General features: G+C 42.8%; 1 protein-coding gene and 1 long non-coding RNA gene across 2 annotated transcripts; both read right to left on the bottom strand.

The window, feature by feature from the left end:
* Positions 1–279: 279 nt before the first annotated feature.
* Positions 280–6014, bottom strand: smu1a (SMU1 DNA replication regulator and spliceosomal factor a). Its single transcript, XM_029427885.1, has 12 exons — positions 5880–6014; positions 5141–5351; positions 4758–4910; positions 4255–4365; positions 3974–4102; positions 3741–3860; positions 3515–3631; positions 3078–3205; positions 2098–2224; positions 1801–1968; positions 1392–1544; positions 280–1118 (listed from the first exon to the last, which is right to left on the bottom strand). Exons 1-12 carry the CDS (start codon positions 5903–5905, stop codon positions 1020–1022), a joined length of 1542 nt encoding a protein of 513 aa, XP_029283745.1. The 5' UTR covers positions 5906–6014; the 3' UTR covers positions 280–1019.
* A 960-nt stretch (positions 6015–6974) lies between these two features.
* LOC115005914 (uncharacterized) lies at positions 6975–7430 on the bottom strand. Its single transcript, XR_003832000.1, has 3 exons — positions 7336–7430; positions 7170–7243; positions 6975–7074 (listed from the first exon to the last, which is right to left on the bottom strand). It is a non-coding gene; the product is annotated as an uncharacterized LOC115005914 (long non-coding RNA).
* Positions 7431–23466: the final 16036 nt, after the last annotated feature.

Below are 23466 nucleotides of genomic sequence, written 5' to 3'. Positions count from 1 at the left end.
ACCAACAATCCTCCAGACAGTTTATTCAGGGATCAAACTCCTTCCCCTCGCCCTCTTCCTATCCCAGCGGCAGCATGCATGGCTGGAATGTAGTTATTCAGGGTTTTTAAAGTTTGAAGTCCCCTTAAAACGATGTTTAGTAATAACTACAAAGTGACACTTGGGGTCCTTGTTTCCTGAAACCTTAAAAACAATCATATTTTCTGATCAAATAAACTGTGTGTAAACCATTTAGTCCATATTAAAGTTGTCCAACACCCCCAGGTAAACACACTGCTCTTCACGGTTCTGGTTAAATAGCTTTAATGGCACAGACAAGATATAATAACGGGAGATTTGTACATCCAGAAAGTTACAGAACCTTGAAACATTAAGTCTCATTCCAGATGTGTGTGGGAGAAAATGTATTATTTAGTTTTCCATGTTGAAAGAACTAAATAATGATGTCAGAATTCAAAATATATATATAAAAGAATTTTGAAATGTGATGCCATTCAATGAGTGAATTTAAAAAAAGACAAAACTCTATTTAACCAGATGTTCTTGGAAAAAACTAAAACAAATAAAATGTATTTACAAAAAAGTGGAATTTTCAAAACAAAACCGAGTCTAGTATTTACCCCCCCCCCTCTCTGAAGCTAGAGCCTCTGAACAAAAGTTATTGGATGTCTGTAAAGCTCAAGTGTTGAACAGCAGAGCCACAACAATACGACACTTTATTCCTTCAGCACGTTCTTCAGATGCGTTGTGAGGATTTGTAGTGATGATTTCAGAGATGGCATGAAAGTAAAGCTCTGAGGGTTCAGAAGGCTCCAACTGTGCACTCCGCTGAACTAAACTAAAGAAATCACCAGAACCCGTTGAAACATGCAGCTGAATATGTCAAACTTATGGTGTTATTGACATCATGTATATCTCAAAACCTCGAGTTCACAGTGATCCGAGAGACAAACACAGAAACAACCAGAGGGAAGACGAGCGTCCAGAGAGGAAGAGAGCAGCCTGAGAACTCCAACACATCAAGGCTTCCAGAGCTTCAGCAGACCGTCCTCGCTGTAGGTGCCGATGAGGTTCTGGTGGGGGTGGTGGGCGATGCCGATCACGTCCTTCTCGTGGATCTGGAGAGAGGAAGGAAATATAGTTTATTGCTCCAGATACCCAAACATACAAAATTACGCTGAGATCATTTCTGGGCATCAAAGCAAAAACATTTTCCTGGTGGTAATTATTATTAATGTACGAAGTAGAGCAACATTAGTGTCACATTAGCGAGACAAAAGAACTTCAAGACCTCAAGCAGAACCTTTCAGTCAGAACCTTCTTGCTATCCGAGTGCGCTGAGATATTTCTGTACACTTTGATCATCTGTGCTCCCGAGAGCAGCAACGTACCGTCAGCGTTCTCTCCAGCTTGCCGGTGACGGTGCTGAAGCAGTAGAGCACAAAGTCCTCCCCCACGCAGTAGATCCATTCGCCTCGGGGCGACAGAGTGCAGCACACAAAGTCACCACCTTCCCTCTTACCGGAGCTGAAGCTCCTCACGATCTGCACGGAGACACACAGGGGCATTGAGACACAGACACACAGACACACACAGACACACACACACACACGTGGAGCGGCTCGTCCTGCACGTGTACTAACTGTTTAAAGCTGGTGCTTCTGCAGAGTCGCAGATACAGATGAGGCTACACTAATATATTGTAGATGCTGCAGAGGATCGTTTCAGACGTGTGTGATCCAAACATTTCCAATAACAACTCCGAGCGCTGTAATGAGCGGCGTGCAGATTTGAACTGACCTGCCCCTGCATGTTCATGATGACCACAGTGTTGGAGCGGTTGCACACGACAAAGTGCTCGGGGTTCTTGGGCAGCTGCATGACGTTGTTGACCGTGATGTCGGTGCCGGCCGACGTGCCCAGAGGCTTGAAGGTGTTGGAGCACTCGGTGGTCTTCATGTTCCACATCTGAACACAGGACACACACACACACACACACACACACACACACGTCAGACGCAGATACGCCGCGTGTGCACAGGAGCAATAATATCAATAAAGAGAAAAGGTAACGAGGAGACGTCTCGCTTCTCTCACCTTGACCGTGCCGTCCGAGGAAGCGCTGATGACGTTGTGGCCGTCTAGAGTGAAGGTCGCCTCGTTCACGAAGGACGAGTGGCCGCGGAACTCCTTCAGAGTTTTACCCGACTTCAGTCCGTGGATTCTAAAGAGAGAATAAAAGAAGTTAATGCTAAACAAGGACAGGTAGATGCTCAGTGAGGAGGAGGAGGACAGGTAGATGTTCAGTGAGGAGGAGGAGGACAGGTAGATGTTCAGTGAGGAGGAGGAGGACAGGTAGATGCTCAGTGAGGAGGAGGACAGGTAGATGCTCAGTGAGGAGGAGGACAGGTAGATGCTCAGTGAGGAGGAGGACAGGTAGATGCTCAGTGAGGAGGAGGAGGACAGGTAGATGCTCAGTGAGGAGAAGGAGGAGGACAGGTAGATGCTCAGTGAGGAGGAGGAGGACAGGTAGATGTTCAGTGAGGAGGAGGACGACAGGTAGATGCTCAGTGAGGAGGAGGAGGACAGGTAGATGCTCAGTGAGGAGGAGGACAGGTAGATGCTCAGTGAGGAGGAGGAGGACAGGTAGATGTTCAGTGAGGAGGAGGAGGAGGACCGGTAGATGTTCAGTGAGGAGGAGGAGGACAGGTAGATGTTCAGTGAGGAGGAGGACAGGTAGATGCTCAGTGAGGAGGAGGAGGACAGGTAGATGTTCAGTGAGGAGGAGGAGGACAGGTAGATGTTCAGTGAGGAGGAGGAGGACAGGTAGGAGGACAGGTAGATGTTCAGTGAGGAGGAGGAGGACAGGTAGATGCTCAGTGAGGAGGAGGAGGACAGGTAGGAGGACAGGTAGATGTTCAGTGAGGAGGAGGAGGACAGGTAGATGTTCAGTGAGGAGGAGGAGGACCGGTAGATGTTCAGTGAGGAGGAGGAGGACAGGTAGATGTTCAGTGAGGAGGAGGAGGACAGGTGCATCGTTGAAAGAGGAGGAAAGCCTGAAGGTGTTTGGAGTTTACCTGATTATCTGGTCGAAGGAGGCGCTGAGGAGCTGACTGCTGTCTTTACAGAAGCTCACGCACGTTACTCCTTTACTGTGGGCGCGCTCAAACCTCCTCAGACACTGACCACTCTGGATCTTCCACACCTGTGCGCACACACACACACACACACACACACACACACACACACACACACACACACGGTTTATTTACCTTTAAATTAGCGTCGTCTTTCTATACCACAAATGTTTTACTTCTTTATTTCCAGGTACTCAAACTAATAATATTTGTACAACACATTTCATTTCAATGTCCCCCCCCCCTCGACTGTTTCCTTGTTTGTTTGACGTACTATGAACCAGCTCCGTGTAGTCGTATATATTTGGTACAAGTTGTTCTTTAAGAGACGGGACTATAACCCACGAGCACCAGAGGAAGAACCTGCGATAGAATACCTTAATCTTTCCATCCTGGGCTCCGGTCGCCAACATCTCTGTGTCTCGACTGAAGCCCATACACAACACAGCATCGTCCATCATCATGAAGTTATCCTGAGCCTGGTACTTCAGATCCTGTGGGACACAATCCATGCACACACTGATTTCAAGCCGGCAGAGATCGTTTTGAAATGATGCGATGATGAAGCGTGACATCTGGTTTATGTTCCTTTGTTTTCGTTACCTTTCTGATTTTGCCGGTGGTGAAGTTCCAGACTTCGATGAAGCCGTCCACAGAGCCGGTGACCAGGTACTGACCGTCGGGGGAGAATCGGGAACACTCCACGTGAGACTTCTGTCCAAACTGTGCGGGGAAGAAAAACAACAGCGGTCAGAATGTAACGTAGCAGAACAGATTGGAGCAGTGAACTGGTCACGGTGCCTTCTACCAGCCGTACGTCGGGACAGCGCGGGTACCTTGATGTGTCTGCTGAGCTGCGTGGGGAAGCGCTCCTCCTCCACATCTTTAACGGCAGCTTTACCCCTGAACAGATCGATAGTCATACCAGGAGGCAGGAGGCCCTGATGCTGCTGCCACTTCAGGGACTGAAGGAGGAGAATGTCGACCAAATCAGAACTGAACTTCACAAAACGTTTATGTTTGGGGAATATTAATCACGAGGCGGATACGTTGCAAATATGTCAGGAAGAAGCTACAAATGACACTCGTCACACCTGCAGGCTTCTAGATCACTTACCTGTCCCAGCAGAGCCATGAGACGAGAGGGAGGCACCACGCTGACCTCCCCTGCCAGAGCCTGGGCGATGGCCGCCCGACGCTTCTCCTTACTGCTGCCGTCCGGGTACGCCTGATCATCAAGAAACACAAACATCAGAAACTCTGTCCGCCGTTCTTTTTATGCAACATTTAGAATTTAACCAATGAGTTTTGTCGGCAGACGCAGATATGATGTATTGTAATATATGTCTCTCTATTGTTCTTTAGGCTAATCCTAATTACATGGACCCATGTTTCCTGAACAAAGTGTTCGCCGCAGCTTACAGTAAATAAAGTTCTGATTCTGTACTTAAATAATGCAGTTGTCGATCTGCCTGAAACATTGGTACAAAACATAAGCCTCTGATGAAGAACCAGACGTCTTTGGTATTTTGAAGCCAAAGCAAAATGACCAAATGATCCTCGAATGATTGGCTGGAGGAACAGGGAATGCATCTGGTTATACGTTTGGTTTGGACTCACCTCTCTGGGATCGAAGTACGAGCGAGCCAGCAGATTCTCCAGGTGGATGTATCTCTCTGGCTGCGTCTGTTTCAGCATGATCATGGGGTCAGTCTGCCTGAGGAGGGAACGGGCTGCACCCAGTTCTCTCAACTCGATCAGCTCTAACACCACCTGGTCGGGGAACAACAAAAACATTTAGAGGACACGCAACTTTAGGTTTGATTCACCCGATCCAAAGACATGAGCAGTAACAGAACTAATGCAGGGTCAAAAACAACAAACACATCTGGATTATGAAGCGATTAGCAAGAAGTGTTAAGTTTAGGATATCAGAATATAGTTTTAAAATGTCTGTAGGGATATCAACATGTAAAGTAGACCATGTGTATACCACAGTGTACCTGCTCATAGAGGTCTATCAGGGTCTTATCTGGCAGCTTGAGGGACTGGATGGCCTGCAGGACAGTGTCCCAGTGACCGCTGTTTATGTCTGCCACAAAGCTCTCTATGCTGTCCACGGTGTTCAGAGACACGGTGGTCTCCTCCTGCAGGGTGACCAGAGTCCGCTGCAGGTTGTTCTCCTTCAGGTACTGCATGATCAGACGGATCACACTGGGAACACCAGATGATGACATTTGGGGAAACAAAAAAATGCAAATCAGTTGAAGCAATTCAAATTACAAGTGGAGAATTTAACAATAGGGATATAAATAACAATCAACTTTTAAATCATTTAAATTTTAATTATTTACTTTCCCGAGTCAGAGACGAATGTCTGGTAACTGGCAGGGTTACGTTAGCTAACGTTAGCTAATGCTAACTTATCCTAACTCCCCTATCTTTCAATTGTGTTACTCCTTACAGAAGTACTGCAAATACACAATAAGGTCGATTCAATACTTTACATAACAGAGCAACACTACAGAATAAAATTACTGCCACTTCGCTAAAGAAAAAAGAGAAAAACTACTATGAGTGTGATTGTTAGTTAGCTTGTTAGCTTAGCTTAGCTCAGGCCGCTAACGCTAGTGGACTGCAGCCACGGATGAGGGAGGCCTCATTGACAGGAAATATTATAACGCGAAGTTATTTGCAGGCGATTTATTATGGATTTTAATAATATTTAACTGGACTACTTACTCTGCGGATTCCACCTCCAGAGACATGGTTATTTAGCTCAGAATATAAGCCACAAGACACACTTGAGTCTGCAGGAGGAGCAGCAAGACACGCAGGATAGACGCAAACACGGAAGTACTGTGCGGAGTCAGGGACCTTCAAAATAAAAGGTGGAAGATTACCTCTGAATTTGTGATGGTGACAGTTAAATAGGAACATCTTTTCTAGCTGACGTACACAAAGGCTTATAAAATTGTATGAAATGTACATTATATAATTATAATAATTGTATTAGTTATTATTAATAATAACATTATTTAATAAATATAACTTAATATGTCTATATATCTTTATGTGTTTATTTGTTTCACTTGAGGTCAGTGATATTAATCATTTTGTATGTAATTTAATATTTTCACATAATTCATATAATGTACTTTTTATAGTGTGTATTTTGCAAATAGTTCATGTTATTTTTTTATGCTGCTCTTTAACTTTTCTTTGCCTATTTCTTTTAATGCAGCTTACTCCTGTAGTGTGCAAACAAAAAATCTATCTATCTATCTATCTATCTATCTATCTATCTACTATCTATCTATCTATCTATCTATCTATCTATCTATCTATCTATCTATCTATCTATCCATCCATCTATCCATCCATCCATCCATCTATCTATTTATCTATCTAGACATATATACATCTATATTTAATTAAACTCCATACTAATAAGCCTTCAAGCCTTCAAATCTACTTGTATATCAAATAGATTTGATAGGACCTATACTGTGACTGTCATGTCACAGTATAGGCTCATATCGTGCTCAGGCATTAGTGTGCACAGCCATTCACATCTGCTTTGATATCATCTCTTGTTTTCTTCCCCAGGATGATCAACAGGGGGCACTATCTGCACAGCGATGACTCAGAGGCCCTCTTGACTCTCTTCTCTTCGCCAGTGAAGGTCTTTCAAGGTTATGATGATGATAACCGGTGCTGCACCACTTCAGTCTGCAGCTCCACGGCCTGGGTTTGATTGTTTTGGGCAAACATGACATAATCCCTCTGTGAGCCTCATCCACATTGGAAATGTATTTGGCACCACGAACACAGCAGATCTCCTTTGGTTTCATTTGCTTTTGCAGATGGAGGAATATATTGGGAAGCGATGAGGAGGATGGGGACGGGAGGAGAGCACCATAACACCGCAGTCATTCTGAATATATTAACATAAGAGCAGAAGAAAGACGTCAATTTAATTTAGCCATCTTCTGGCATGACAAAGCAGAGGCTGTATGGAGAAATGCTTACCAATGAGGGAGACGCCACCACGCTGGAAGAATGACAGCGACACAAAAGGCTGTAATGTAATCACTTCATCCTTCCTGTGAAAAACAAAGAAAATTCTAAATTTATGTGAGGTGCCATTCTCGCTGCAAGAAAGTTGTGCTTTTCCATCCTAATTAGAAGACATTACCACCACAACGAAGCGTAGCCTTTCTTTGGTCCGTCAGGAAGGAAACTAACATTTTGTGAGAATAAACACACATGAATTCCACCTGCTCAGTGACGGTGGACGTGGCTGTGAATTAATGTCTGGCATCAAAACCCTTCCCAGCTATGATTCCTCTAGGATCCCACAACGTGTTCAGGCACAAAAAAACAAAAGAGAAATTATTAAAGTGTAATTTGTTCACTCTGACATTATAGCGTGTTAACTATTCTGCATGTATCCACGATTCACTGCTTCTGCAAAACACGATTAACAATTCTGCTTTTTTTTTTTTTTTGGAACAACCCTCACAATCCTTTGTGTTCTCATGGAAACCATTAAAGAGACACACTGAAATGACCACACTGAACACTGACAACAACAATAAGGCACCGAGGCAACTTGTTTAAGAGATAAATAGATAAATGAATCAATTGGTGACATCACTGCAGCACTGCAAGAAGGAGAGGATAATGAGGAAGAAGGGGAGGAGGAAGAGCACCCAGGGATCCGTGCAGGGATGACAGATTACAACTTTGAGACACCAGACAGCTGTCCTACTTTCTAAAATGTTACTCCATTCTGTGTGTGTAGTATACTCTAACTGTCTGCACACTTTTGCACAGTACGAAACAGAAAGAGGAAACACTTCAGGAAACGACAGGACGTATAAGATATAATAAATAATTTAACCTTGACCACAGAGCTTGTGATGCAGAGTTCATATGAGGATGTGGAGTTTCTTTATGAGGCACTTACCTGTTTAGCTGTGTAGGTTTGAGGACTTGTTGATCATCTCAGACACTAAAGATGAGCAGAATTGAACATCATTTGTATTCCTAACCATATTTAAAGTATGCCCTAATAGAAATTGTTCTCATTTCTATTGCAGTCACATGTTTTTGTTCACAGACTAAGTTTACTTCCCTTAACCATGACCTAATTTACATCGATTTAAAACATTTATGTCGCTTTAATCTAACAATTAGTGTGAACTAGAAAATACTGCATCATACAAGCATGAATCTATCATCTAATCCTCAACCAATCGATATATATTTAAATCTGCATCTCGGTGTGCAGTGCAGAAAAGCAGCATGCATGCAAAGCATATTTGCTGTTCAGATCGCAGAAAAGCCAGAGCCTCCTATTCCATCAGCAGCCCTGTAATCTCCTCTTTAGCTGACAAGACATCGCAAAGATTTACTATTATATTTAACATATTCTCATCTGGTTTTAAGCCCATTAACATTTAATGGTGACAGAATCTCAGCTATGACAGGCAGCAGGCATCGCTATCTTCCATGTTGTAATTTGCATACTTATAGAGAAAGTGCAGAACACAAATAAAACAAAACAACAGGAAGTCGTCTTTGTTTTGTCAAGTCACTGCTGAATATTTAAATGACACCTTCAACTCACCATACGTATTAATAGATCTTTCTAACAGACACAATGCTTTTAGCTGGCGAAAGGCTTCATTATTTAGTGTTTTCATTAACGCCACTGCTGCTTCCACCTTGGCTACCGAGAGCCGGTGGTCATTACGTGCACAACTGCAGGAGAATGCTTGGAAGAAACCAAGTACTCAAGGGTCACTTGCTGGAGGACGACCACACTCATCTTGTAATTAAAATCTGATTTAATGGAATTTTACTTCACTGCTCAGTTCATATTGCCAGTAACCAGCTGATGCAGAAAACATCACAAATAAAACTAAATATAAACGTCTAAATGAGCCTCGTTGCTTTGTTTGGTTTTGTTTATGTCTCTTTAAGAGCGTTGCCTTGAGTGCACCTGATGGCCCAACACCACCAACAAAGGTCCATTAAATTGCTGCCAAGAAGCTCCTCACAAATCCTTACTAATTGATGATTTCTCCGCCAGTCAGTCAGCCCTCAGGTCACAAGTGGTAGTGGGCGGGAGGAGTGTGTGTGTGTGTGTGTGTGTGTGTGTGTGTGTGTGTGTGTGTGTGTGTGTGTGTGTGTGTGTGTGTGTGTGTGTGAGAGAGGTATTGGTGATGGTGCTAATGGTAAATCTTGATGGATCTGCCCCTGTGGGTTGTTTGCAGCTTGGGTAGGAGCATCAGTCCTATTGGCATGTCCATTACTCTCAATGGGCGCAAGAGAAAGCCAAAGACGACTCATTGCAATACTCAATCTTCTTGACACAATAACAGGAATAAGGAACAACACTGCAGCTGCACAACTGTATTCAGTCTGCAGGAGAGGAGGTGCACGAACCCTTTAGAGAGACGAAGGATTGGGTTTGTTCATGCTGGAGCAGCTTTCATTGGAGCGCGATACATTTCAGGTCATCAAGGTGATAAAGCACTGAGCTGGAAATGGGATTGTGCTCATAAGGCAGTGTACCAGGCAGCACACATGTGCACTGATACAGGCCTGTGTTGGTCCCTGAGCAGTCTGGATAAGAGAGATACCCAGCAGGGCACGTTTCTACCCGTGACAATGTAAATAGAAGCGATCCACTTACCGGGTGAATGCTGCTGGCGCCGCTCAGCTGAAAAGCTCCCGGGGCAGTGTTGTATTTACAGGAAGAACACCCACAAAGTGCTGACACAAGTGGAAGGTTTTGAGAATCTCTTTTCAATTACTGGTCTTTCGCCGCTTGTTCCAGCGACTGTATTCATGTGAGTCTGACATCTCCAACTCCAGGCGTCTTTCTTTTCTCAGGTTGTTTGGGAATTCACTGGAGGGCTTCATGAACATTCATGCAACATACCAGAAGCTTTTCAGCTGGAGTGGAGATGACAGGCGTGCTTTTGGAAACTTTTAAAGGCTTTTTCGGTGAGGTCGCAATGAATACGATGAGCTTTGAGGCGTTAAATGTCAGCCGATGCTTAGCTGCATGAAGCAATAAAAGCTTGCATGGCAGTCTGTAGTTTCAGGCATTATGAGTAATTAAGAAAGAGAAGTGTCTGGAATAGAAAAACAGGAAAAGCTTTGAAAGGGTTCTGACTCCTTTAGAGGCTGTTTTAGTGGAAGCTGCAGAAATCATTATTACTTTGATGAGTTTCTTGACATATTTAAGCCGTTGGCTTCCGAGCAGCTTTTTTTGGAGCGCGATACATTTCAGGTCATCAAGGTGATAAAGCACCGAGCTGGAAATGGGATTTTCCCCTTTTTGAAATCTAAATGGGACCATTTTACAAAATGAACATCATGCTGTATTGAAGAAGATGAGAAACTTGACCTGTTCTCGATGTCCACACTCAAACCACCGTCCTGTTCCCTCTCAAAGAACTCTGTGTCCTTCGCATGCTTGTGTAATCTCGATGTGACGATGGGACAGTCTCTCTTCCTTTGTGAAGCCTATTGATGTCAAATATTTGCATCTATAGACCGCATTCTTTCATAGCTTTTACTCTTATAGTTTATGTCTGACCAGGCAGTAACACCAGATGTGTCCTCTGACACTATCAACAACAATCTCATGGTAGAAACAATCAGAAAGGATTGCAGACGAGGTGTAGATCATCGATCTAGAGCTGCAACGATCGGTTATTTTCATTATCTATTCATTTCTTGAATAAATCCATAAAATGTTAGAAAATAGTGAAATCTTTATATCCCAGTTTCTCTAGTTCCAAGGTGATATCTGTAAATGTCTTGTTTTGTCAGTGCAAAGATTTAATATGATATAAAACCGACATTTGAGACAAAGGAAACTGCATATTCTGCAATGTTTGACTCGTTTATCAAAACAACCACATTATAAGATCTATAAGATCTATAAGATCTATAAGATCTTATTTAATCTACCTCATGCAAAAACCATATGCACTGAGATGTTTGGATGCACACCTCACACCTCACACAAGTCACTCTCTAAGCAGCTCCACTGCTGAAGGAAAGAAAGATGTGTTTGCCTTTATTTCTCAAGAATGAAGCTGACAACCTTCATCCCTCCTGTGATCCTGTACAATCCTCCGAGCTGCAGAGCCACAAAAGGCTCTGCTCGTTCTATTGAGGCTCACAATTAAAACCTAATTGTGTTCAGAAACCAATTCAACAGAGCTAACAGTCGGCAGGTTACAATGAGGTTATTATGCAAAACACAGAAGACAAAGGGAGGCTATCTGCAGTCAATTAACGTGGTCATTTTCTTAGTAACTGGCTAATAATGTAACGGCAGAAGGAATGTGGATACTTAGGCCTCTCTGCATGCTGGAGCGATTGCCTCATTTGTTACCTGGCTCGACTGTGCATCTGTATGGCCCTCACACTCTTCCCGGGGAGTTATTGATTCCCAGCGTCTCGCTCATTGGCATGCACAGCCACGATAATAAGTAAATCCATCTTCTGTCCGCCCCCGCTGCAGGGAAATTCTAAGGGGAAGAGGGCAACATATTCAGGTTACATTTTCCTGTCCTTTGCTAAGGATTACCATCAGATTGTTTTTCTCCTGCACAGTCCCAACACGCTGAGCTGCACCAGCGCATGAAGTGCGCGGGGACTCGGGCACATGTGGGACACTCACCGGCAGAGGAAATCCAATAATAGAATACATTCATCCGTGGTGGTTTAATTAACGTGTGCTGTTGGAGTGGAACAAATAAAGTAGACGGGAGACAAACACTCAAACAAAGACATAAGTGTAATTCATGAGAAAGATGTACATGGGAGACTATTTTGTCCCTCTTGACAGAAGACATGAAGAAGACCAAAAGACATACTGAGATATCTAACTAATGTATTTAAACAGAAATGTAGCCCCCTTCTTGTAGCATGCCAGCATACATGTCAACTCTCCACTTGGCCTCTGAGACCCCGCTGGGTTTGAAAGAAAGTTCTCAACATTTCTTTGCCGATTGAGGTTTTTTCCACAGCGGCACATCCCAGCAGGGAGCCGGTCTCAAGCGTCAATGGGCCGTGGACTGTCACTGTGCCCCATGTGTTGTCATCCGTAGAGACAGGACTGGTGTGCGCACTTTCTTTTCAAATATGGGATCGGGCTGAAAATCACTCGCAGACTGCAGAAAAAGGAAGAAGAAATCTGAACTGTCACCGCCTCTCCTCGTCTGTCCTATAGCACCTCTCTGTGTTTGATTATTTTTTCAGTGGCATTTTGTCTCGATAGGAACAGAACAGGCTGTCAGAATTGAATGAAAGTAAGGGAATAACACATTTGCAAAGGTCACAGCCGGATGTTCTTATTTCCTATCTGTGATTGAAGGTATGATGTGTGATGCATGATATGATAAAACATCATTACTGTCCATCAAGGAGAAATTATTAGTATTCTCAGTGCTGGAGATTGATACTAAAATACATGTATTTTTGTAAGAGGTGTGTTAGTATAAAGAATACAAACCTTTTCCCTTTTGCCATCATTAGAACATTTTTATTTGCATATCAAATTCACCAATCAACACGTTCATCAGATGCTGGTGGCAGGAAGCTGAAACCTCCCAACAGACGAAAACACATTTAGACACAGATGAGGAACGTTCTGTAAAGATGGTCAGTCTATCACAAGACACTTCAATTATCAAATCTGATCAGGATCTATCACATTCATTTCAACTGTCTTTAAAATGTGAAATCTCAATTACAAGTGAGTAATTGGGAAACTCCATTCATGCTCCCAAAACCTTTTAGATTTTAAAGACGAGGTTTTTCCTCGCGAGCCGTTCTCTGTAGAAACCTCCACAACTCATAACGCTAGAAATAGATTGAACACTTTGCTCTTGCGCATGTCATTATAATTACAGCCTCTAGGGGGTGCTAATATGTCTTTCTTCACATCACAGATCATTTAGCGACGCAATAAGTGCAAACAATCAAGAGGATACAACTCTGAACAGCAAGAATCTTTCAAGAACATCAGCTTCAAACAGGTACAATCTTTTAAGTGAACACTGTCTTCAAACAGTTTGAAGTGCAACATACAGAAACAATAGAAATCAAATTCAACTATTAGCTATAAACAAGCTAAACCAATATAAGTGCAACATACAAAGAACAGTTGTTTAGTTTTCTTCATTCGTCGAGGAGCAGTGGAAACAGGTGAGTGTTCAGTCTGCAGAAGGTGTGAAGGTCACTATGAAGGTCTTCATAATGTTCTATTGTTCTTTTTCTTAATATATATATATAAAATATATAATATATATACATTCAATCAGAGGTTATTAAACATTTTGGTTTGTGAGCCTAACAATGGAGCAGAACTTAGGACCCCACAGGATACACGCGTCGGTGAGCAGTTCTGCTGATTGACAGCAACCCGACAAAGTAAAGCGATGCAATATTCCACAAGAGTAGATCAATCAGCAGGACTTCATTTTATTTTATACGTATTTTAAAACGTGCTGCAGATTGCAGGAGACACTTTTCTTTTCTGTATCTTTGAGGATGAAAGCTCACTGATGCAGAGAAAACACCTGCGAACAACAACATGGACGCATTCACACACACACACACACACACACACACACACACACACACACACACACACACACACACACACACACACACACTCAGGTGGACTGGAGTGTGACGCAGAAGGAGCAGAGCCTGAGCATCCGTCAATCTCTCCCCACAACATCCCTGAGCTTCAAAGCGCGGCCCGATGGGCAGGACGTGAGGAGAGAGAGCACGCCAGCTCATGTGGTGTTATCTCCTGCAGCTGTCTGAAGCAGCTCCACACTTCGGTCGGATCGATGCGATCTCACACTGTATACCAGATCGGGCTGTATTGTATGTGCATCGTGCATGCTGCTTTTCTCTCTGTGTTTGTTTATAATAATTTAAGTGCTTCATATTTAATCTCCCCCCCCTGAGAGAAAAAACACCTGCTGCGTATCAAATGAAACTCACAGGTGCATGGTGAGTTCAACACAGCATCAACGTTAATTACTGATCCAGAGACAGAACTGGCCAAAGGCCACAGAAAATATCTAGAAAGTTTGAATGATGTCTTATTACACACAATCATTAAGTGGATTTCATGACAGTAGGAGAGTTGGGTCCAGCGGACTGCTTCCTCCATCCCTTCCAGTACTTCCTTGTTCATCTTCAAAGTAAATCCTCGTGGAGGTTTCGTGCAAAGTTTAGCCTTTGAAACCTTTGACAAGTAATTTCCTCGACTGCGTGCCACCTTTGTTTTCTTCTATCAAAAAACAAAAACTGTCCTAGAAATGCTAGTTGTAAAAGATAGCTAGTCATGCTGCTACCTAGCTAGCTTGCTCCTGGCAAATACAATCAAAATTGCAATGACACACGAAGGATTGGATGCTGCTGTGACCAGGCTCTTTCAGCACCCGTGGGTGCTTTCAGACTGAACGCAAAGCACGTTTTCATCCCAATGTATTTGTGTGAATTCACTCCCAAGAACGTTTTGCCATCTGTGTGTGTGTGTATGTGTGTGTGTGTGTGTGTGTGTGTGTGTGTGTGTGTGTGTGTGAAAGAGACAGCTCTGACTCAGACAGGAAGTCAAGTTGTTTCCCTTGTTTTGCTCCAGACCCTGTCGCTGATGCTGTCTCTGTACTTTCATGGAGTCTTGCAGCTTTGGGAAATATAGAAACATTTAAAACCTGAACGTCTCCACCTCAGTTTTTGCTTTGTGCAGCAAACCCACATGTGTGTGTGTGACTCCTGTAAATGCAGTCACGCAGCCTCCAACATGTTCTGTATGATGTCAACACACTTTAGATAATATTATGGTATGTTTCCCATCCTTTGAGGTGGTAATCTTATACTTTCTGTAACAGATAGTGTGGCTGGTATGTTCCTTTGTTTCCTGCTCATCCCATCTGCCCACTTCTACTAATCTCAAATCTAATTGTAGTCTAAAATGACATCACTTCCTGTTCACCAGACTCGAGTTATGAGACAGTACAGCACAACAAATACACATAAATATAACATGTTCACCAAGTTGATGTATGTTTTAATCAGTAATACATGAACCAGACGTGTTGGTGTTAAAAGGGTGCAGATAATTAGTTTTAGACACGCAGGGAATCAATAACCCTTCTCCCTGGCGACTCTCTACATTCCTGTTAATCAATTTCTATTCAGAAAATCATTATCAATCCCATTTTTCTGATTTACTTCTGAGAAGAAGCGTAAGAAAAAATTATATCCTCCGGCATCTCCTGTTGACGAGGGATTATGTAACACTGAATGTGTTTGTGCTCGAGTATAATGGAAAAAATAAATAATGTCAGAGAGCAGAGACGCTTCGAAACCTCCATTCAGGGGAGCAAGAAGCTTATAGAACAGGAACGCCCACGCAACGCAACGCTGGAGAGCCGATAAGACGCAAACCCAGTGTGTCCACAATTACTAAAACACTAGTGCAGTCCAGTATCGAGTATCGCTGAGAACTGCTCGTCCGAACAAGACATGTGTGAAGACATGCAGACAGAGAGAGAGTCCTGCAAGAGCAGTTAGATCAGAGGTAAGGTAGAGACTTTAACGTCAATCTCCATTACGTTTAGAGGGAAATGTATTTCAGGATTTGTCCATCATTGACCATCCTCCCCATGCAGACTAGGATTATTAATCTATTTGTAAAATGTGATCCGGGATAGACAATGGAGTGTCAGAAAGGCTTGTGTTCAGACCGTCAGTGGCAGACAGCGTGTTGTTGGTGGTGTTGAAGGGTAATAAAGACGACAGCAGCTCCTGGTCACATCAGGCAGGTTCACACTTTAATGCTGTTTAATGAACTATCAGCAGACTGATGTAAACACTTCACTTTCCCTCGGTGGATGTTTGTTTGGTGGCTCGTTCAATAAACTAGGTTGCAGGAGAAGACGGGTTCATGTGTGTAGATGAGAGAAAAAGGACACGTTCATTATTAAATTAGTCTCCTTCAAACATCACGTGAGATCAGAAGCACTTTTAGGTTCTCCAGAGACTGAAAGACGAAATGTCACCGCTTCCTCTCTCTGTCCTGCGGCTCTGCTGCTAAATGAAAAGGACATTGTGCTAGTGGAGAAATGATCGAGGCTGTCAGAAGTTAGTGAAATGAAATAAGTCCGCTGTTTGAAAAGGTCAGAGCTGCTGTTCTTCTTCATGTCCTCCTTTCAAAGGTAATTTTCATGAAGCATGATATAATTACTTTGTCCTTATTGCTGGACAGTTTATTACACCGATTATTTTGACAAAAATAATTCCCAGTGAAGGTCCACGCACGTGGGGAGTTTGCTCAGTTGTCATGGAGATGGATCTGTTGCCATGCGAGCTCAGTTGCACTTTTACAACTTCCTGTCTGTGTTATCTTAAGAATTAAGCAAGAAGCTCTGAAGGCTCATTCTCGCCCCTGAAAACAGAAGTTAGATAACATTTCCACTCAGGGTACACTTAAAAACCTTTAATCTAAGCTTTCAAACATCTTACATGGTCTTCATCACTGGAAATATCTTGCATATTTGATTTTAGACATTTTCTATTTATGCTTCTGGAACCAGTTGGTCTTTGCCTTGTACACTTGTTCAGTGTGTTGAGATGATATAAAGTGCTTTACAACACATGTCATTCACACAGAGCCAGAGGCTACCGTTCCAGTAGTGTAACCATTCACACACACTCACTTACTCAAGATATGCTGACTGCAGGGGCCGGGGACCGAACCACCGACCCTCCACCTCCTGAGCCCCCCCGCTTGACTGCATGTTATATGAAGAACACGCTTCTAAACCATTGTTTAGCTTCTTTACATGCAGTACAATACAAGTACTTTACTTAAAGTAAAAATAACTGAATATTTGAAGAACTGTTTTTGTTTTTGCATTCGTGATGTCGGTTAGATTTGGTTTGGTCTTTGGAATATTAATCCATCTTCGCTCACTCGTTGTTCCCTTTTCTCACCCTCAGATGTGCAGAAACTACAGTTTTCTTATCGGCCATGAGCAGCAGGTCATCAGGTCATCAGGTCATCAGATCATCAGATCATCAGATCAGCAGGTCATCAGATCATCAGATCATCAGATCATCAGGTCATCAGTTTATCAGGTCATCAGGTCATCAGGTCATCAGGTCATCAAGTCAGCAGGTCATCAGATCATCAGGTCAGCAGGTTATCAGGTTATCAGGTCATCAGATCATCAGGTCATCAGGTCATCAGATCAGCAGGTCATCAGTTTATCAGGTCATCAGGTCATCAGGTCAGCAGGTCAGCAGATCATCAGGTCATCAGATCATCAGGTTATCAGGTCATCAGGTCATCAGATCATCAGGTCATCAGATCATCAGGTCATCAGGTCAGCAGGTCATCAGGTCATCAGATCATCAGGTCATCAGATCATCAGATCATCAGGTCATCAGGTCATCAGATCATCAGGTCATCAGGTCATCAGATCATCAGTATCGGCTTTAAAAACATCCATATTGTGCATTAAAATCCAACGTCTGCTCAGGAATGTATCTTCAGGATGAGATCTTTCATTGCTTTAGATCCCTTTCACTGATTTCTCATATCTAACAAACTCTGTCAAACTACTGAAGTAAGAAAAAGAGATAGAAACATTGTCCTTGTGACTTGTAAGAGACATGAAGTCGTAAAATCATCTTTTATTCTCTTTGAACTGCATTATTTTTCGAAAGAGGAACTTCCTCCTTTATAAGTTGTAATTCTGTAAGTTCTGTAACTCGCTGTGGTCCTGCTACAAAGAAAACGTGCAGATGTATTTTGCCGTATATAAAATGCAGTTCTTGGGAATATAAGCGTGTCAGAGTGAGATGATGTGTGCTGTTGAATAGTGTGAGACAATGCTGACTCAGTGCAGAGGTCTCGTTCCTTCTCTCTGTCTCCTCACATGAACTCACTCTGTTTGTATTCAGTCAGTGACTCCCGAGCAGTTATTAAACATCAGGAAGATCTTTAATATGTTTTATATTCTATTGCAATCTTTATTTATATCCTTCATTGCCTTTTCATTCTTATTTCTTTGTATCTTTAGATCTTTCCTTCATGCACACATCTCTATCATCTCAGCGAGCGTCTTCCCCTTCAGGGATCAATAAAGTTTATTTGATCTTTTCTTGCTTCTTCAGGGAAAGTTGGCTGAGCGTGAACTCTCTTTATCACTAATGTGATCAGACTCAGTCACAGCTAAATGAATTCAGCCTAATACAACCACAGTCTGCTGAACAGTGACTCAACGACTCCCCCGGAGCAGTCTGCTGTTTCTCTGACTTGCTCAAGGGCGCTCTGACGGTCTGCCTGAGGGCGGCAACGGTTCCTCATGCAAGTTTTACTTTGGCCATTTATATTTTTGGTTACAGTATCAGAGAGGAGAGGTTTCTCTGCAGAGTCGCAGGTCTCTCCACGAGCCTATTTCAATCATTCCAAGATCTAGATGCACTTTGGTGAAGACAATATTATCATAAATAATAAATGGAGCCACAAGAACAAAGTTAAACCATGTTTTTCCCATATCTGGATTTAGAGTTCTGCGTCAAGTGTCTCGCATATGAAGTGATTTAAACATACGCATTGAGCGTCACGGCATCACCACAATACCAGATGTATTCTGTGAGTCCCACATTATCAGGTATATCATGTGACTAACCTCAACTGTCATCAGACAACTAGAAACACCCGCAGCCGAAGAAGATTCCAGGTCTTACAGTCTCCACTATGCTATGCTATGCTAGCTACTTGCAGACTCTGCTGCTACATCACAACCTCCTAATGTGTTTTTGTGCTCAAGTAAAGTAAGTAAGTAATTTCCTGCATTTACTCCCAATCTCCATTCTTGCATCTTTCCACTGGTTTGCTGTGAGTTTTAGAATTGATTTTAAGATAACTTTTAAGGCTCTGCCGGGCCAGACTCCCAGTTATATTGTTAATTAATCTCTTATGAGCCACAGCGCAGCCTGAGATCCTCCGGCAGCGCTCTTCTAGCTGTAAACTGGTTTGTTTACCATTGGTGACTGGGGCCTATTCAGTCCGTGCACTTTAGCTTCCGGACTCGCCTCCCTTTACAAGCGTTTCAAAGAACTACGATGGCCTTGAGGGAATTTAGTTTGTCCATTCTGGGCTTCTGTAGAAACGTGGCTGTGCACAATGGAAGAGGACCAGCTCCCTATCTACATATGAAAACAAACATTCTCTGCCAAAGAAAATCCATTTATTTACATGAATAAGAGAAAGACACAGAGTTATCTGGTGGGACCATGAGTGCAAAGCAGTGACCACACCCAGGAGGGCATTTCTTAATCACTGCAGCAAGGTGACAAGTTAAACCAAGGAAAACAAGATGTGCAGCTGCTGGTGAGTCTTTAGTGTTTGCAATGGATTAGTTGCAAACAACTGCAACTTCCTGCTGCTTTTTATTTCCCCCCAAAATAGTTGCACAGTATTTCAGATCCTGTCAGTGTTAATAATTTGTGAACAGTTGTGGATTTTAAACTTGGTCGGGGGTCCTCCCAGTGCACTTCTGTCTTGCTGTGTTAATCGCTGTGTGAGCTCTGAAACTCAGTGAGGTGTAAAACACAAGCACAATATCCCAGCCTGGTCTGCCTGGTGGTTCACTTATATATAAGAGATTCCAGTCATACGTCATTATAAGTCCTTAACAAAGAGACTTCTCAACAACCTAAATCCTTAACATCCATTTATCAGATAACAGGAATGCACATTTTGTCTTGCCAATAAATTATTAAAAGATATAATCAAGATTTCTTGTCACATTTGTTTTTCTCGCTGAAAATGTTGAGCCAGCCTCAGTACTCTTCAGATCTGTCGTCACACTCACAGCTGAACAAGGCTTCCTTCTTTAGGGTGTAAATACAGCAGCGAGCTTCGGGAAGAACTTCCCTCTCTCCGGCAGAAACAGGAACAGTCGTAACCACGGTTCCATATCATTCCTTCGTAAGAAACTCCAAATCTTCTTTTGATGGCATTTCTTGTCTTTTTTGTAAACAGTCCAGTTAGGGACCTCGGCACAGAACTATTTGTACGCAGCGTGTTGTACGCGGTGTTGTGAGGGCAGCAGTTTAAGTCAGCATGGATGCAGACTCGCTGTTGGAGGGTTTAATAACCCACTTCTTCTTCCCACTAATTGGTTTGGATGGCATTTAATATGTTGGACCCTCCACGCAAACTAAGTGGAAGGAAGTAGGGAGAAGGTGGAGGGTTGGAATTCAGCCTAAATCTTAAGAATGAAACACAGTCAGAACTCCTTTCCATAGTTTAACTTCCACCGTAAAACTGTGCAAGAAAACACACACACACACACACACACACACACACACACACACACACACACACACACACACACACACACACACACACACACACACACACACACACTACTTGGCTTCAGTCTGACCTCCACAGCATGACATTTCTCCAGACATTCAAAAGTGAATTTCTCATTAACACTGATGACATTTAGACTTTTTGGGGTTGGCTGCTCTTTAATAGCACACGCTGTATCAATAATTTACAAGCGCAGATGAGATTTGCATCTGGGGCCAGATTCAGATGAATGAACATGGTGCTCATCTCAGGACGTCTCCGCATGTGAACCTGGAGTCGGACTCTTTAATAATGCAGAGTTTACTTTAAGTTTTTATTTCTGAAACCAGAATAATTTACCCACCACTGATTCCAAATTGGTGATTAAGCTCTGAATTACTTTTTTCCTATTAAATATTATATTAAGTTTCTGTCACTGTGTGATCTATTTGGAAAAAAAGGAATAAATGGACGTTTGGGGAAGTACGCCTGTTCCTTTTTAGATTAAAGACCGATACCGCTCATGTCTGTGTGTTTGGTACGGCGCTGAGGCTGCGACCTCACACTCGTGCTTTGAAAGGCAGAGACCCACCCTGCATGTAGGACATGCTCACGCCACACATCCAGACGACCATATGCACATGGCTCATGCAGATGCTGTCATGATCGTGATTTTGTATATCCTGTTTTATTTGTGTGTTCACTCCCCCTTATGTCATGTCTAGTTGTACTTCCTGTCTGTGTGTTTGCCCCCTGTGATTGTTCATTTGTTACTCCTGTGTCCGTTCACCTTGCCCTTGTGTTTTAGCTTGTCTCCCCAGCTGTGTCTCGTTCCCCTCGTTTAGTGTCGGTGTGTATATCCCTGTCTGTCCCAGTGTTCCTTGTCAGTTCGTCATCTAAGTGTCACCCTGGCAGATGTCTCCTCGTGCTTCCTCGTGTCATCCTGGTTTGTCTTTTCAGTTTACTTTTTACCTTTTGTATTTTTGTTATTTTGTAAGTTTTTTGGAATAAAGCCCTCTTTTTGTTAACTTCCTCGTCTGCCGTCTTGCATTTGAGTCCTCACCTTTTCCCCACCGTGACATATGCTTGTTTATCCAGCCAGTGATGCGTTCAGGGAGCGGATTGCTTCAGGATAAGTTGTGGAAGCAATTAAAACGAAGGGGCCCGGCTGCTGCTCTAACAAGTCCCGACTATTTGCTGTCCTGGCTGCACAATTTAACTTGTCTACACATCTTCTGTCACAGACTGAAAACTCATATCAGACTCCACATTGATAAAATATAAAAAAACCACCAAAGAAATAACATTTCTATCTCCTATTCTTTGTCTCTAAATGTCTTTGACTTGCACTTCTTGGGCTTGTACCCGCACTGTTGAATGCACTTCTTTTAAGTCTCTTTGGATAAAAGCGTCTGCTGAATAAGTGTAATGTAATGGAGCTGATTAGCGTAGCTTAGCATAAAGACTGGAAACAGTTCAAAAGTTCCTCATATAATCCCATTTGTAGAGCTGTCAAACCACCAGTATAACTCTTTTTGTTTTCAATGTAACTAATACAAAAACCACAAATGTAGAAACTTAAACTTTAAGATTCTGAATTCGACCAAATGGAGGACACAGCTTTACAACACCTCGTCAGTCAGAGCCTGCTGAAACGTCTATTAGAGGAAACTTTGGAACCAGAAAAGGCACAAACTAAAGCTGCAGACACGAGTGACAAATCGCCTCCTTTAGCCGAGATCGTATCTGAAAGGATGAGAATCTCATCTTCCCGCTTCTTATATTGACTATCAAAGTCGGCCTCTCTGCCGTCGGGCTGTAAATGCACGACAAACACAATCAGAGCGGCTCAGGGGGATTCCAGGGCAGATTCGGCATGATATTAAAGGTCATCTCATTTTGCTCTGATTAACTAACTCCCTTGTCTTTTATACTCTCTCAAGGCAATAAATCTTTTCACCCTGCTTTCCTGCGAGCTCCTTCTCATACTCTCACACATACAGTTTTAATCAATCTTCTGCCTTGAGACTATAATGGTCGGATGTGTGTGAATCGCTCCCCCCTCCCCCCTTGGAAATGTTACGGTGATGGGATATCATTCTTCTCATTCCCCAAAGTGAAACATAATTAGTTCAAGTCTAAATACTGAGTGTTTGTATGGAGGAAATCCCTCTCAAAGCTCCAGTGTAATCAGTCCTGGCTGTAAGTTCCCTATACCTCCTCTCCATTACGCTTGATGACTCCGAATATGCATCTTGTTGAAAGGCTTCTCACAGTGAAGCCTGCAATTCATTCGAAGGAGTCAATGAGACTCAAATAGTCCCTCGGACAAAAATCAATAGCATTGTGAAGGCTGTGCTTGTGGTGAATTATGGTACATCGATGGTGTTTATCTTCAGAGCTGGGGAAGGAAATTCCTACATGCCATTCACAATTCATGAACTACTCTGTATGCCCATCAACTTCAGTGTTCCTACACGTTACTGGTGTTATCCTGGTAAATATTGTTTCCCACATTATCTTTGTATAATAATAAGCTTTATTTGTATAGCACCTTTCATACAAGAATTGCAGCACAAAGTGCTTCACAGCAAAAACATAACAATTAGTACAAGGACAGAATAAGAGCATTTACAGTACAACAATCTCAGTGTTGATGTACATGAGTCTGAAGTTCCATTATACAAATAGCAGAATTAAAATAGTATACAATAACATTGTAAATCATGCCTAGTTTCCGTATCTGTGCCGTACTTAACGACCCTACTGCTGGGAAACCACATTCATCACCATTCTTGTAAATGTTTTAAACTATCAGAGTCATATTTTGAAAGCATGAGATCAACAATGCTTCCCTGAGGCCCTTCAGCTGGTTTACTCCCTTCGGTTAAAGCCAGTTCT

This window comes from Cottoperca gobio, unplaced genomic scaffold (genome assembly GCF_900634415.1).
Source record: "Cottoperca gobio unplaced genomic scaffold, fCotGob3.1 fCotGob3_397arrow_ctg1, whole genome shotgun sequence".
In the NCBI taxonomy this organism is placed as follows: domain Eukaryota; kingdom Metazoa; phylum Chordata; class Actinopteri; order Perciformes; family Bovichtidae; genus Cottoperca; species Cottoperca gobio.
This window is presented reverse-complemented; position numbering and strand designations above follow the sequence as displayed.